The sequence below is a fragment of the Dendropsophus ebraccatus genome, chromosome 1 (genome assembly GCF_027789765.1).
Source record: "Dendropsophus ebraccatus isolate aDenEbr1 chromosome 1, aDenEbr1.pat, whole genome shotgun sequence".
NCBI lineage: Eukaryota > Metazoa > Chordata > Amphibia > Anura > Hylidae > Dendropsophus > Dendropsophus ebraccatus.
In genome coordinates this window covers 155,643,864-155,660,611 of record NC_091454.1, presented here as the reverse complement: position 1 = coordinate 155,660,611, position 16,748 = coordinate 155,643,864, and the positions used below count along the sequence as shown (strand labels likewise).

General features: G+C 39.6%; 1 protein-coding gene across 3 annotated transcripts in view; it reads left to right on the top strand.

Moving 5' to 3' along the window:
• Positions 1-16,748, top strand: part of MYZAP (myocardial zonula adherens protein) — a 63,913-nt gene that overhangs the window by 20,892 nt on the left and 26,273 nt on the right. For all 3 annotated transcript variants that reach the window (XM_069982301.1, XM_069982293.1, XM_069982310.1), the window contains exon 3: positions 16,521-16,604. In XM_069982301.1, the coding sequence (XP_069838402.1) occupies positions 16,521-16,604 (84 nt within the window). The remainder of the gene's footprint in view (positions 1-16,520; positions 16,605-16,748) is intronic.

The window sequence follows — 16,748 nt, the reverse complement described above, 5'->3', positions numbered from 1 at the left end:
ATGCAGACCTCCTCTCCAAGTTCCAGCAGGTATAACAGGCGCAGCTACTCCCAACAGATGAAGTATAAAACTACTTTATTAAAATAATAAAAACATGTATAAAAGGCTCAGCATTACGCGTTTCTAGACCGGACTGGTCTCTTCATCAGATGCTTGGGTAATACAATGAGAAGTAGCCAATTTAAATCCAACAAGAGGAAGTGACATCACAAGTAGGAGGATACAAAGTATATATAAAACATAATAAATCACCAGACAACAAGATATTAACCCATAAGTATGCACATATATACAGACGTACACACACGTGTGTGTGTATATATATAAACAGACAAGAAAACCCGTTGTTGGAAGATAAAATAAAACATGAAATAGCAATATATGGTAAATACCATCAAAAAGGAGACCTGATCTAAATGAAGGGAAGGATCTTGGGATAAATAATAAACAATAGAATCCAAACCCAAATTAATATCTATATTAGAATAGAGAGCACTAACATCTAAAGTGACAAAAGAAAAAGGACGAGAAAAAGATAGGGATTGTAGATCAGAAATTAATTGGGTGGAGTCTTTCAGGAAAGATGGGAGTGACCAAACGTATTTTTGGAGAAATAAATCAATGTAATGTGATAAATGGGATGTAAGGGACCCAATACCAGAAATAATAGGACGACCAGGGGGGTTGGTCTCACATTTATGTATCTTTGGCAAAAAAAAAAAATAGCCAAATTCGTATTAGACACAAGTAGAAAATCCTTTTCTTTTTTATTTAACAATTGCTTGTGAATAGCATTATCAATCAATGCTTTATGGTCCTTTTACACAAGACGATTGAGCATTCGTTTTTGCACGATAATGGTCAAATTCGAACGATAATCGTACGTGTAAACGCAGCAAACGATCAAACGACGAGCAAAAAATCGTTCATTTTGATCTTTCAACATGTTCTCAAATCATCGTTGATCGTTCGCAAAAAATTTGCAGATCGTTCAGTGTAAACATTCTTTCAGCGATTTCATCTATGTGTGAGATAGGCTAAAACGATCGCATAGCGAATTTTCCGTACGATGTATCGTTCCGTCTAAACGCTGATCGTTATAAAAAAAAAAATCGTTCATTCAAAATCGTTAATCGTGTGATCGGGCGAATTATCGCACCGTGTAAAAGTACCATTATATGCTGCCCTGTACTCCTCATCTGATGAGTTGTTTACGAGACCACCGTCTAATTTGGTTGGTGTTATAATCCTCTTTGTCTCTCCTAAATTTGGAGGCTTTGGTATTTCTAATTTCTAATTCTAATTTGTTAAGTCTGTCTAGTGTTGTTTTATCAAGTTTCCTGTATTCAGAAAAGTGGTTGAATTTGGCTAGTTCACCACTAATCACCTGTGCCTCCAGGCGTGCTGTGTTAGCTACCAGGGAGCATTTTTTGATTAAACATTCCATCATCCTTACAGAACAACTTTCCATCAGACTTTCCCATTTAGTTGTAAACATTTTATCATTAATAAATGGTGATTCAAATGGCATTCTTATACTTCTCATTGACAAAAAAAAAATACACCCAGATAGAAAAGTCGGATTGCTGCAAAACTGGGCATGAACTTATGGCTCAGGCAGATATATGTAAATGATTACAGGTCTGGTCTAATTAGATGTAAAGTGATGCCCACACTCCCCTATAAAAAGGCTCTCGTAGGCTACGTTTGGGTTGTGTTCCTCTTGGTGAGAGATCATTGACTGCTTGACAAGTTTCTGAGCTGAGCTTAAAGGGGTTATCCAGCGCTACAAAAACATGGCAACTTTTCCCCCTACTGTTGTCTCCAGTTCAGGTGCGGTGGGCAATTAAGCTCCATTTACTTCAATGGAACTGAGTTTCAAAACCCCACCCAAACTGGAGACAATAGAAGGGGGAAAGTGGCCATGTTTTTGTAGCGCTGGATAACCCCTTTAAGGAGATTTTTCCAAGTTGACTGTGACTGTGACGCGGCGTTTTACTGGACTGCTAGATGCAGGATAGTCATTTAAACAATTCGCTCTAGGGTGTTCTGAGCAAGCCCCAATGGTTACATGAGGGCACAAACACATGGCAACAGGATCCAGATGGCCCTGACAGACCATCAGTAGAGAAGATTGTTTAATCCGCCAACAAAATTGAGCAGTTCTCACAGCTTCCTTGTCTACCATTCAGACACACATGGCACCTTCATTACACACCCTTGTATCTGCTTTGACCATTCTAATGTAGTAGAAGCACTCTGTAGGTCCGGTGGTGCTCATGGTAAGACTCGTTCCAGAACAGTAGAAAGATAAATTTCGGCACACACCTAGTAGAGTAATGCTTACGTTATTGGCGCAACATAAACAGGAGGACGCATTTCGGCTAGGTGGCCTTCATCAGCTGATGAAGGCCACCTGCCCAAAAAGCGTCCTCCTGTTTATGTTGCACCAGTAACGTAAGCATTACTCTACTTGGTGTGTGCTGGGATTTATCTTTCTATGGCATCATGACCTGTCCTGTTATTGAAAGCCAGTCATTTATTGGACATTCTGCAGCTACAATATTTCAGCAGGAATATCTCCACCAGATTTATTGCCAATCAAGCATTTAAGGCACCAGCTGGGATGCCAGTTTTGCCTACTTACGAGTGTAGTTGTGTTGCAGGATGGCAAATGGAATCTATATGCCCCCATGAAATACAACCTGAAATGACAGTTACACCTACACTTTTAGGCTAAGTGCCACTATGTATAATTTCATTAACCAATGGCCGCAGTTTCAGTTTTGCAACCAGGGTCATTATTTAATGATATTACCGATCACAAGCGGCTGCACAAAAAACTGACATGTCAGTTTTGTATGGCTGCTATTCATTGAAGACTGACAGAGCACACAATGTAAAGTCCGGCTCCAGCTGCACATTGTGCGGGCACACCAGAACGGGCCCGCATTCCAAATCTAAAGAAATGAGGTTCATCCGGCCAGTACTGCAGTACCAGCTGGGATGAACTTCACTGACACCGCCATTCTGTTACACCCCTGTGTCACAGAATGATCGATGTCTTATGTACTGTGAACCCGGCCCACTGCTGTGTACATACACATTAGACCAATGTTGGTAGACATTATTGGTAATCATTTATTTAGACTGATGTATGAGTATGCCAGTCTTAAATAAAGCCCCATCCCCAGTTTCCCAATCAGATTTGCTAAGAGGGGCACGTCTCTTAGTAAATCCGTCCAGTCCTGCACCTGGCGCAGGCATTGCGCAACAATACACATGGTTTACGCCACAAAAAAGGGCAAATCTGCCCCTTTTCTGTGGCATACTTCAGGGGCGCATGTTGATAAATGTCCCCCAATATGTATAGGGGCCTGCTAATGTTGGGTGAAACCAGAGTCAGCCATGTTAAAGGGCAATCAGTCCATCTGAATTAGAATAATGTACAAACTGCTGTCATTGCACATTGACGGGTGGCCAAACAGCAAAATGATGGACGTAATTTTTAACTCAAAATGATGGCTGTCATTTAAAAAAATTATAAACAGACAAGAAAACCCGTTGTTGGAAGATAAAATAAAACATGAAATAGGAAAGTATGGTAAATACCAGGATGCAGAAATTCCAGCGAGGATCTGTTTCCAATAAGAATGAGTGCCAGTATTTATACAAGTAACCATTTTATAGTGCTTTGTCTTTGACATAGTACCTTAATACTAATACTGGTAACTAGCATTTTGTTGATTATTTTGTCTTTATCCATAAATCAGAGTTCATGTTCCCAGGGAAGTGCTCAAAACGCGTCACCAGTAAGGTCTTATCAGCATAGCTGCCTGTTACTGCTAAATGAAGGCTAAGTACTCCATATGGATAATTTATCAAGTGTTTATCACAAAGTTACAGTTAAATCTTTCCAGTGTGGGAATGTAATTCAGGCCTTGAGTTGGTGTGAACGGAAAATATATACACTGCTAACCGTATTACTTTTGCAGATGCAACTTCCTTAGCCTATAGTTAACATTACATCTGTATACACAAGTAGTACTATTCCTGGAAATGTTTCAGATTATTTTTGTATACAATGTGTATGTGCAATGCATCGCTACAATATGTAAGATACTCTGTGAACAGATCAGAACTGTGCATATTGCTGGGCATACTGTACATATATGTATGTTTGTACTGCATCTATAATTATGTTATCTATTAAATACTGGCAGTTTCATACACGCATGTTCTTGGCAGATCACTGTATAGTGTGTGTGTATATATATATATATATATATATATATATATATATATATATTATAATATAATGTTATTGCTAATTGGAAAGGTATAACATTTTCTGCACCTTTAGAAAATTTTACTTAAAAAAGGAAAAATCAAGCAGTTCCTGTGGAAAGACAAGTACTATGAAGGTTCTCATCACCAACTGAGAAAAGACTATAGAGCCAACCAGATCTGACTTACTTCCTTGGAGCCCCATGAAATATACATATATTACCTCTATGGAGCACATGTTTATTGCTTTATCTGTGCAATATACTTCTTTCTCTGCATTTCATCTAATGAATTAATCCAGAGGTTTAATACGTCATTTATTCAGGCACATTTCTGCCAATTCTGCCATCATGAGCCCACTCTAATGCTAAGTTTACCTGAGGCGATTATTGGCCCGATCGTACAATTAACGATTTCGAAGTAACGATTTTTTTTTTATAACGATCAGTGTTTAGACGGTACGATATATCGTACAGAAAATTCGTTTTACGATCGTTTTGCGATCGGTTAAGCCTATCTCACACATAGGTAAAATCAGTGAACGACTGTTTACACGGAACGATCAGCGATTTTTTTGCGATCGACGAACGACGATTTATGAACATGTTAAAAGATCAAAATGAACGATTTTTCGATCGTTCGTTGCGTTTACACGTACGATTATTGTTCGAATTCGATCGTTATCGCGAAAATTCGCCCAATAATTGTTCCGTGTAAATGTAGCATAAGGGTCCATTTACACAGACAGAGTATCTGACAAAGATTATCCGCCAAAGATTTGAAGCCGAAGCCAGAAGCAGGCTACAAACAGAGATCAGGTCATAAAGGAAAGCCTGAGATTTCTCCTCTTTTCAAATCCATTCCTGGTTTTGGCTTCAAATCTTTGGCAGATAATCTGTCAGATAATCTTTCTGTGTAAATGGACCCTAATGCAATCTAATAAGTGTCTGACATTTATCTCTGTGTTCATGCTTATACAGGGAAAGCTGTCAATCTCAAGTATGGCCATCAACTGCACTCCTAAGCATACAAAGAGAAAGTAGTTTGATCAATAGGTTATAGTAAATCTTTTACCATAAAACTCTATATTACTCTGCTTATCGTCTCCTGCTTTATAACAAGATGCTGGTAGAGTAAATGCATTTTTATGTGTTCATTATAAAATTTCCCAGTGTGGCAGTATAACATATAAACCCTTTACTCTCTGCTGCCGATCCCCTGCTGATGCTGTTCGATTGGTGCAGTCCCCACTGTCACCACATCCTCTTCTCCATCCTGACAAGAAGAAAAATCACCCTTACTGGTGACGTGACTTGGTGACTGACTAAGCATTTCCTGCATCTCAGGACAGATAAGAAGGAGGCCCCTAGGACTGCACTGCTGGCACAGCCTTGGCAGGTGATGGGCAGCAGGTGTGGGGGTGAGGCTTCATGCATTAAACTTTTCCTGGTCATAATCAGAGTTCATGCTTTTTACACCAATTTTTGGTGTAATGATTTTGGCGCAGGATTGACTGAATCCAACAGCATGAAAGCTTTGCAATTTTGAATAACAAAGATAAAAAGCGGCGCACCTGTGCCACTTTTACTGAGCTGTGTGCCCTAAACAATAAAGATAGAAAGTGGTGGACCTGAGCTCCTTTTACTGAGCTGTGTGGCAAAATAAAAAGAGGTAATAACCGCTTTCCATGAATTTACTTACAGCGAATGGCTATGTTCCCAAAGTAAGGAAAGGCGGCCATCTTGTTATATTTACAGCCATGAATAATGATCATAATGAGACGCAGCCTTTCCTCGCTATGTTCCTGAAGTGAGAACATATCCCAATACATGGGTTTTACATGCAGAGATTTTCACTGAATATATGTAATCTATGAGCAGGTAAACTCATTTCACATTTGACCTTTTTTGTTTGTTCACCCCATTGTCTGCAGTGGTTATTTCTATTGGAGGCTATTTAACTGTCTACAGGAAACAAAAACTCTTAGGGAGTTTTGGATGCTGTGAAACTTTACGGAAAAAGTTTTCATTTTGGAACGAATAGGATATTACATAGCATTGATGCTATAAAGAGAAGTATACCCATAATGCATATTGTTATAAGAGCAGAAAAGAGCAGTTTTAGTAGTGTGAAGTAGTGGCTCAACTACTAGCCCTATTTTGTATCAGAACACTAACGGCATGTGTAGATTCTCATAGGACTGAATAGCAAAAAGAGCCGCTTTAACTAATTACATAGTAACAACATATTTTCCTTGCAGTAGGATGACAATGTTTAACTGGCTTCTAGTTAAGTAGGTTACAAGTTAAACATGAGTGGAATGTTAAGTGATGCTGAGGTCCAGGAGAGGAAACTTTTGTAGAAGTGGCTATCATATGGTCTTATGCGAGATTTATTCTAAGAACTGAATCACAGCTGGCTCTATAGTGATGAGAGAAGGACAGTTAAATCTGCAGTAAGCATATATCACTTAAAGGGATTTTCCCACAGTATGGCTATGTTTATACAACGTCAAAAATAAAGAAAAGCCGCCCGATTTTTGATGTTTAATAATAAACGTCTGTTTTTGCCACGATTTAACTGACTGCAATGGCAATGCATTGAAGTCAATGGGAAGACGGATGTCCAATGCACACAATAAATGGAATTATAGACGTTTTTACTGCGGACGTCAAAATAATGATCATGATCATTATTTTCGGTTGTCTTTTTGCAAACAGCGGACTTTTTTTATTAGTTAAGCACACAGTTTTTCTTTTCTTTTCGTTCTATTGTCGTTTTTACTATTAAATTCAATGGACTTTTTAATTAAGTCACACCCAAAGTCCAATTAGTAACCAAACTAGGATAATGTACCAACACCAGTCATTGCACTAAGGGAAGGCTAGACAGCCAAATGTCGTACGTTATTTTAGACTCAAAATGACGGACATCATTTTAAACGGAGCTGAAGAACGTTGTGTGAACATAGCCTATAGGTGATAAGTATCTGAGTGGTGCACCCCTGTCTATGATCCCATATGTCCTAATAGAAAATATAAACAGGCATTATCATAATGTCACCAATGGGATCTCAGCATCCAGATCTCCGCCAATCAAAAGTAGCTAAATACAAGACAAAACGCATAATATAACTCATATTAAAGTACAAGCCTGGTAAGATATTGCCACAATACATGTGTAAGCACAGCATATTTGTGTTTTCTTCATGGTTTAGAGAAAAACAGTAGAACTACAACTACTATGTCTAGCCCTCAGGCCATTACATACATTTATTTATGGAGGTGACTCCTAGTCTAGGAAGTGCCATCATAACTATACAAGACAAAATACGACCTGTCTGAAAATAGCTTTAAGGGTTTTTGTAATATTTTCTAAAGAAGAAAAAAAACATTTTAACACAAAGAAAATCTTTAATCTTAACAATTGGCTGCTGGACATACAGTAGGTACAATAGAAAATCAATTACACCAGTTTGTATTACACACAGTGAAGCTCAGACTGAATGGCAGTGTATCGACCCATGACATACTGTACATAAATTTCTTCCGTACAGTGTTATTTAAAGGGCATTGTTTAAAAGTCACACACTATATATCTTATTTACTAATCTAAAGGTGGCCCATTTTTGGCAAGGCCAGATGACTTTGTAAAGTGTATGGTAGAGTTCTAACCATAGAAGAATCAGGCTTTCTGGCAATGACCAAGTGTGCATGTATTAAGGGAAAGCAGTGTAGTATATGGGCAACTGGCTTCCTGCTCAGGTGTTTACCAGTACTAGTACATTTGTCCCCCACACTATATTTGCTAAGAGTAACAGATTTTGTTGGAAACTAAACTTCTTGTTTGACCATATCCTTTAGGACATAGTAAAAGTGGGCAGGCCATCTCCTTTACACACAATAAAATGGGCTGGTGTTGGGCCGTGGAAACCAAGATGCCTGAGACATTCTGCTTATATCAGCTTCATATGGGTGTTATGTGCCTGCTATATGCAGTAGATACTTTTAAGATGTACCAGCCATAAACCATAATTGAGTCATTGCTGCCTTTCACCAATGTAATATTCTGTTTACCGATGGCTGGTATGCCATTACATATCTTATCAAAGTGCAAACAAAAATTCCCTGTTATATGATACTGCAGCAAGGGAAGAGAGACTGCCTACATATTGGTTATGTTTCAGGTTAGTGTCGTTTTACAGTTCAATTAAAGGACAACTCCGGCCAAAACTATTTTTTAATATGTTATTACTTACGGAAAGTTAGACAAATTTCTAATGTACATTTATTATGGGAAATGCACATATAGGGCTATTTCCCTTAATTTAGTAGATCAGGGAGACCTCAGATTCTCTAAAAAGAGATGACGTCACGAATCGGGGGTGTAATTACAATGAAGTGTCCAGCAGGGGCGCACTATATATAGAAGTCAATGAGTATCATTGACTTCTATATATAGTGCGCCCCTGCTGGACACTCCATTGTAATTACAATGGATGTGTATGTAAATGTAATACAGTATAGAGTGTTTTTGATTGAATACATTTATGGAATACTTTGGGGAGCAAGTGTCCCTGCTCCCCAAAGTATTCCATAAATGTAATCAATCAGTACATAACAGTATCCCGCCATCGCTACTGAAAGCCCGCCGCTGCCGAACGCCCGCCGCTCTGGACTAATGGTGATGGGAGAGTAGTAGTTGGGTTATATCGCCGCCGCCGCTGATGCTGCTGCTGATGGGCGCAGGGGGAGCCGCTCATCACTGTGCAGCTATCATCCCCCTCCGCTCCCCCCTCCTCCTCCGGCCAAACTTTACACTATGTGGTGGCTGACTCCCTGCCTGGCGCCACTCTCCGATCACATATGCCGGCTCCCGGTGCTTCCTGGTGTCCTTGGCCGGCATGTGTGATCGGAGAGCGGCGCTGGGCGGCAATATAACCCAGCTACTACTCTCCTATCACCATGAGAGTAGTAGTTGAGTCTAGTCCAGAGCGGCGGGCGTTCGGCAGCGGCGGGCGTTCGGTGGTGGCGGTTTACTGTTATGTACTGATTAATTACATTTATGGAATACTTTGGGGAGCAAGGACACTTGCTCCCCAAAGTATTCCATAAATGTATTCAATCAAAAACACTGTATACTGTATTACATTTACATACACATCCATTGTAATTACAATGGAGTGTCCAGCAGGGGCGCACTATATATAGAAGTCAATGGTACTCATTGACTTCTATATATAGTGCGCCCCTGCTGGCGATCCATTGTAATTACACCCCTGATTTGTGACGTCATCTTTTTTTAGAGAATCTGAAGTCTCTCTGATCTACTAAAATAAGGGAAATAGCCCTATATGTGCATTTCCCATAATTAATGTACATTAGAAATTTGCCTAACTTTCCGTAAGTAATAACATATTAAAAAATTGTTTTGGCCGGACTTCTTTAACTACTAAGGGAATTTAAAAATTGTAAAAAAAAAAAAATATATATATATATATATATATATATTTTGCAGAAACCTTCATCAGCTGCATCTGTACACAGAAATACGGGAGCCTGGAATCATGACAGATATACTGTAAAGGTCCATTCACACTGGGCAATTGTCTGGAGTGATTGATTGTTCATATCCTACAATTGTCCAGCTATTTATTTTCATTATTGTCATCAGTAGATACTCTGTTCACATAGAGAGATATGTTTTCTACAACATATAAAATGTCATCAGCCAACACACAAGTTTTTGCCAATTTGTTGGCTGATTGCAGGGCCTTTTACATGAGATAAGGAATGAATGCGCTTATGAACATTTGTTTGGCTTCTACATGACTTTCTTCTAAGACCTCATTTACATGTTCAGTAATTTTTCTAGACCGCAAAACCTCCCATTATTTTTATTACGTAGTCCGTATAAATTAATTCATATTTGCATCCGTTTCCATATCAGTTTCTGTAAAATGTGAATAGTACTAGTGTGCATAGATTTGATCCGTGTTTTTTGCAGATGTCACGAATGTTGCATCCGGGACGCACATAAAAAATACGGATCCTATAGACTTCTATTGGCAATCCCTACTGCAATCACAATCCGCACTAGAACATGTCCTTTTTTTTTTACGGAACGGATTACGGATCAACATTAACACAGACTGTGTGAATAGCCCAATATAAATCAATGTGCTTTAAGTTGAACCATGATTACGGATCGGCAATTACGGCCAACTTTACTGAATGTGTGAATAAGGCCTAACTGTTGGCACTTTATCACTGCATGAAAGATGAATGGAGACATGTACCAAAGAAAAAAGTTGTAAAGAAGATGTAGGCCACTGGCCATGCTTAGATTGGTTGCATTATGATTTCATCTAGACAAGCCCAGGTCAGAGAGCAAGGGAGAGATTGACTGAGTTGTCTGCAATCGGCTTATCGGTTTAACCTGTGGAAACCTATGGCAGACCACACTGTTTATAAAGCAGCAGTCTAATATCTCTTGCAAATGTCCAGTGCACTTGCAGTCCAGTCGAGTACTGTTCCTCCAAATGAGATACAATGTTGGGTGTGTCATAATCCTGACCGCTGTCTGAAACTCTGAATAATGAGGGATACAACTGTACAACAAAGGTGGAGGGATTATATAAGGATAACACTCTGATCTAGTATTTTTCTTCCCTTCCTAAGTATAGCAATGTAAATGAGGGCACACGTTCAGCTTGTTTTAGGTTTCATTGCATTGAGTGGGATAGCTGGAATTCTGCTTATAAATAGAGCATGGATGACTGTCATTTTATATTACATAATATTTTACATTAGAGTAGGGTAATTTTGTGTGGGATGGACAATGCCTACTACATAGAGTTGGTGGTATTTATATATGATGAGTCAAGAGCATAATGATGTATGTTGCAGAGAGCAAGTGTGATACTGCAATTATCATTGTCATTTGTACTGTACAATGACTATTATTATACGATGCCTGCGTTTAGTACACCTTGAGGAATTCCTTTTGTATTACACATTGTACCTGACTGTCAGTTCAGATCCCTTCAGAACATTATCCCCATTATCATATTTAGGAGAGAATCTGCTCAGTGTACTGTAATGAATGCAGGGTAGTGTGGAATTACAACAAAGTGTGCTTTGTTAGATAGTAAAGAACTGCTAGGGTTCACTGGGAAATGTAAAGAGCATGCCTAGAAGGCAATAGATCTACAAGCAGGAGCATATCAAAAGAACACCTCACAAAATCAGTCTGCAATGTGCCACACTTCCCGACATCAGGGTAGGTATGAGACATTGTCTGCTTATCAATGGCTGAGGTGGGACAATGCTGTGACCCCTGATTGACTTAGCATGCGATAGAGCAGACATTAAAGAAACAGCAGCAATACAGCAAGTAAAGAGCAGCGAGCTTCTACTGTTGTTGCTGTTGATAAAGAAGGCAAGCAAAAAGGAGGGTGGTTCCATTCCAGCACTATGGAGGTACAGCAGTAGGTATATAGGTATATGCACAAGCGACAGCTGCACTGAGCTTTATAGGAGTTAGATATAAGTGGAAGCCTTAATTTACCTTTGAGGAACACTGTTGTTCTGAAGGTTCTTTACTCAAAGTAAAAGTATGTTTATAAGCCTATGTATCTGTGCTTGTATACATATATTTCTTCCAGCAGATGAGGTTGGTAAATCTAGAATAAGTGAATGTAAACCTGCCTGGGTAAACATGTAAGAGGCGGACTAGAAGGACCAGGTAGTCTTTTTCTGCTGACAATCTTTTATGGTTCTGCATCACAGTTGGTGTCTACCTTATTTGGCATTATTTATATCACTATGCAGATCAAATGTTGCTGGTCCACAATACTAGACAAGCTACAGTGTTTTACCTTTTGTATCATGGCCACCATTCCTCTAAAGATGGCTGCATTTACAATTAGTGTTGGCGTAGGAACACCAGTTATTGCTATGATGGTATCCCATTAAATTGGCTAGAATTGGAATGTCACATCAGATACTGTATGTCTGAGTTTCCAATCAGCGTTTGATGCCTGCTCCCCTAATATTCAGGGGCCAGGGGCAAACTGGAGCACTGAGAGAAGTAGCCCTGCTCCCAAACCACCCTATTAGCATAGTGATTTAATTTCAAACTCCACGGAAACAGCGCTGAGGATGAAAGTAGGGAGATATCAGCAGGTAGGTTTGTCTAACTTGCTGATAGTTTCCCTTTAAATTAAGGATGAGATCTCTAAATGATCCAGGCCATGAGTACCAGAGAGTTTGGACTGCAGGACAGCAATCTCTATCTCTAAGTATTGTGTTGGATCCTGGGTATGGGCTACTGATTTCTGCCTGTTGAGCTAAGAAGATGGAAGAAGTGTGGGACTAAAGTAGTTATTTCTAGAGATGATCTAACAGCGCCAATGTTCAGGTTTGTACAAACTCGAACCATCGGTATTTGACTCCCACAGTCTTCCTGTTCCGTGGGAAGGGTGGAGACAGCCCGAGTCCCGCCTGGAAAACAGGAATACAGCCTATGGCCCAGGCTGTGGGAGTCAAATACCGATGGTTCGAGTTCATACGAACCTGAACATCAGTGCTGTTTGATCACCTCAAGTTATTTCCATTAGTCGAGGTCTAAGTTCTGTATGGCTTTAAAGGTCAGCAAGCAAATGGCAGTCTCCATTTTATGGGCAGCTAGTGCAGTCAGTAAGGAGAGACCCAGTTCTATGCTGTCTGATCAGGTTGCTGAGACAATGGTGCAATATCCAAGTTCTGTGCGCAAGTCCATTTCTATTTAATAAGACTTGTGTCCAGAACTCATTGGGGATCATACGGCTTCCTTAGCTACTTGACTGACAAGTACAGATAATATCTCCACACCTGACCCGAAGAAGGCCCAGAAGATCAGCTTCAAAGATAGACTTTAAAGCAAGACTTAAAGCGACTCTGTACCCACAATCTGCCCCCCCCCCCAAACCGCTTGTACCGTCAGATAGTTGCTTTTAATCCAAGATCTGTCTCCTGGGGTCTGTTTGGCAGGTGATGCAGTTATTGTCTTAAAAACAACTTTTAAACTTGCAGCCCCGTGTCAAACTGGTGTGGCCTAGATGAGTGTCCGTGCACAAGGCTGGCACAACTTCTCTGTCCCTCCTCCCCCCTCCCCCTCATCATTAGGAATGCCCCAGGCAGATTGTCTCCTATTCATCAGCTGTGTGAATACTGAGCATGGGCTGGATTGTTAAGCACCTGTGCAATGTTCACTGCAGAGAAATAGGAAAAATGCTGCCAGTGGCATTCCTAATGATAAAGAGGGTGGGGAAGAGGGACGGAGGGGTGGTGCAAGGTTTGGACACAGATACTCTAGGCCACGGCCGTTGGGCACAGGGCTGCAAGTTTAAAAGTTGTTTTTTAGGACAATAACTGCATCACCTGCCGAAAGGACCCCAGGACAAATCTTGGATTAAAAGCAGCTTTCTGAAGGTACAAGCGGTTTGGGGTAAGCATATTGTGGGTACAGAGTCACTGTAAAGGTAATGTAGCAACTAGATTTTTTGCTTGATTTTGTTAATATTTAACATCTGTCATGTGTTTTGATAGATTCTGATAAAGATTAATTTAAAGGTGAATTGTGCACAGTGTTTTCCCATACAACAAGGCTTCTGTAATAATAAAAAAAGCCACTGCATTATGTCTTTGTCTATTATACAATTCACTGTTTAGCAAATGGTAAAGATAAATAGGTGGCACTCCCTTACTTTCATTTCAATGTTTTGTACGTTTTACGTGGCATCAGGCCTATCCTTTATATTACTATAGCTCTTTGTTCTCTGTTCAGCTTTATTTTATGTCAACTCAGTAAAGAATGGATTGGGCAAGGGGATTGTTAGATTCTCTAGCTGAATGATGATTATACAAACTATGCATATGTCAGCATGTATGTCATTATATATAGTCACAAAAAGTTAGGGATAATTGGCTTGTGGGTAAAATGGAAAACGTAAAAAGTTTACACATGACATATCATATTATTATAACTCATCTCAAACGATTTATTGAAACAAGAGCCAACAACCGTGATAGGTATACACCAATAGAGATGAGCAAACCTTCCACCACCAAAGGGAGCATCCATTTGTCCCTTGTCCAGTGCAGACTCTCCCTTTGATGGGGGTGGTGTTATAGTGAGGGCAGGTGTGACTAGTTAATACAGAACTGCCCTACACTTTGTGAAGGGTACAGTGACAAGCCTATACTATTGTGCCTTTGCTTGAACCACACACAGATGACAATGCTCCAGCTCATCGAGGTTGCATCCTCAGGAAACAGCTGTCGCAGCAACACAGTAAAGTGCATTACATGGGTTTCCCAATATAAAAAAATGAATAAAATGATTGTGTTCTGAATTTTACTGTCCCATCATTATGATATTTATCAAAATGAAAGCAAATGAGTTGTAAAGGAGTTGCCCATAGCTGCTTTTTCACTTTACAAGCACCTTAAGAAAATATTAGAGCTGGAATCTGATTGTTGCCTTTGAACTGCCTTACATTTATGCACATCTCTTTGTTTGTTTCAAGGAGTTATTCAGGATAATCAAAATGCAGCTACTTTTTTGCACAAACAGCACCACCCCCTGTATTCAGGTTGTGTGTGGTATTACAATTAGCCAATTTTAATAGCCAATGTTTCCTGAGGATGTCGCATCATGCAACAAAACATGGCACTAAATGAAGCATTTTAAGCAGTGTTTATATTTGTGACTGTTTAGACCAGGAGCTGCAGCCTTAGTAAATATACTAATAGTTTAGGATATTTGGAAATCGGACATTAATTCTCTCCTGCAAGCAGTGTAATAGACTATTAGAAGCCTCCTGGTAATGGAAAAAGACATTTAAGCTGATCCTAAATTTAGATTAAACTTCGACAATCCTATAATTCAGATTACTTATGCGTCACATATAACTGTTTTTAATCTTTTTCTACGCTGCCTTTTAAGTTATTAAATAAAAGTTATATTTTAGGGTGATATTTACAATAAAGGGGGTCCTTACACCCCAGGCTTTTGTGCCTGTGAGTTTGTTTGAATATATTGTGAAGTGGGTAACCCTGGCCCACCTTTTTGAGAGTAGTGTGAAGAGGTATTACAGTTTAGCAACTGCAAAACCACACCCAAACTGAGAACAGGAGTGGTGCTGTAACAAAGCAGCCATGTTTTTCTAAGCCTGGATAACCCCTTTAAAGAAGTTTTACATGACTAAAGATAGGCCATATCAGATCCATGGGGGTTTGATCTGTGGCCCCTTCAATCAGCTAATTGGTAGGGGTGCTGGGAATTGGATCCTACTGATCGGATACTGATGTCCTATACTGAAAGAAAATCATTAAAGTGTTACTGCCGTTATAACTTTCAGTAGATGTGATATAAAGTAAGTTTGCAATATACATTTATTTTTTTAGTTATCATGGAAAACATAGCACTTCCTGTTTTCTGACTCTTTTTTTTCTCAAAAAATGGGAAACAGTCAGAAAACAGGAAGTCCCATGTTTCCCAGGCCATCAGAGCGCTCACAGAGAGAAGACAGTCATTTGATTGACAGATATATTGAGCAGTGGCTCTCTGTACTGGCCGAAATTCCTGTGTTTAGTCTGTTTTTTTTAATTAGACAAGCTGCCTTCCGGAGACTGGACCTGGATTTCTGGTAAGTTCAGCTTTGTTTTACAGCATGATAAAGACAAAAAAATAATGAATGTATATTGCAAACTTGCTTTATATAACATCTACTGTTGATTTAGATGTTGAAAGTAATAACGACAGTGACACTTTAAGGCAGTGCTTCTCAAACTGTGAGGTGGGCCTCACCAGTGAGGCGCCTCCTAGTTGTTGGTGAGGCGCAGCTTAGGAGGCAGTTCTCACAAAAGGGACCATAAGCTGTACAATCCTTTCCCTGATTCCCAACAATTTCGTCTTTAGGAACATTATTGACTAATTTTGTACTTACTTTATGTTATACAGAGATTAAGAGACAAATAGAGGGTAGACTGCGCTACAGTTTTTATGTTTGCATGGACTTCTAACATAGATGGTGAGGCCCCAGCATCCTCTTGGTCCGTCTGGTGAGGCCCAGGCATCATTTTGTCTGTTAGGTGAGGCTCCAGAAGAAAAAGTTTGAGAAGCAATGCTTTAAGGTAATCACTAGCCGTGATGTTAACAAGAACTCTCTTTTTTTTTTCTCTGTTAAGGTCGACTCCAGACAAACACAGGTAAAAGGAAGAAGACGAAATGGCTTCATTTCAGAGAAGAACGCATCAGAGCCTCCAACTCTAGTGAGACATTCTAATTTCTATATTGTCTAACACTGCAACATATGTAAAGTTCTGGCGTCAATTGTTTTAAAGAATAACATCCAAAGATTTAGTATATAGGCTTCTTTAATGTTGTTGAACATGTGAAAACAATGTAAATCACCC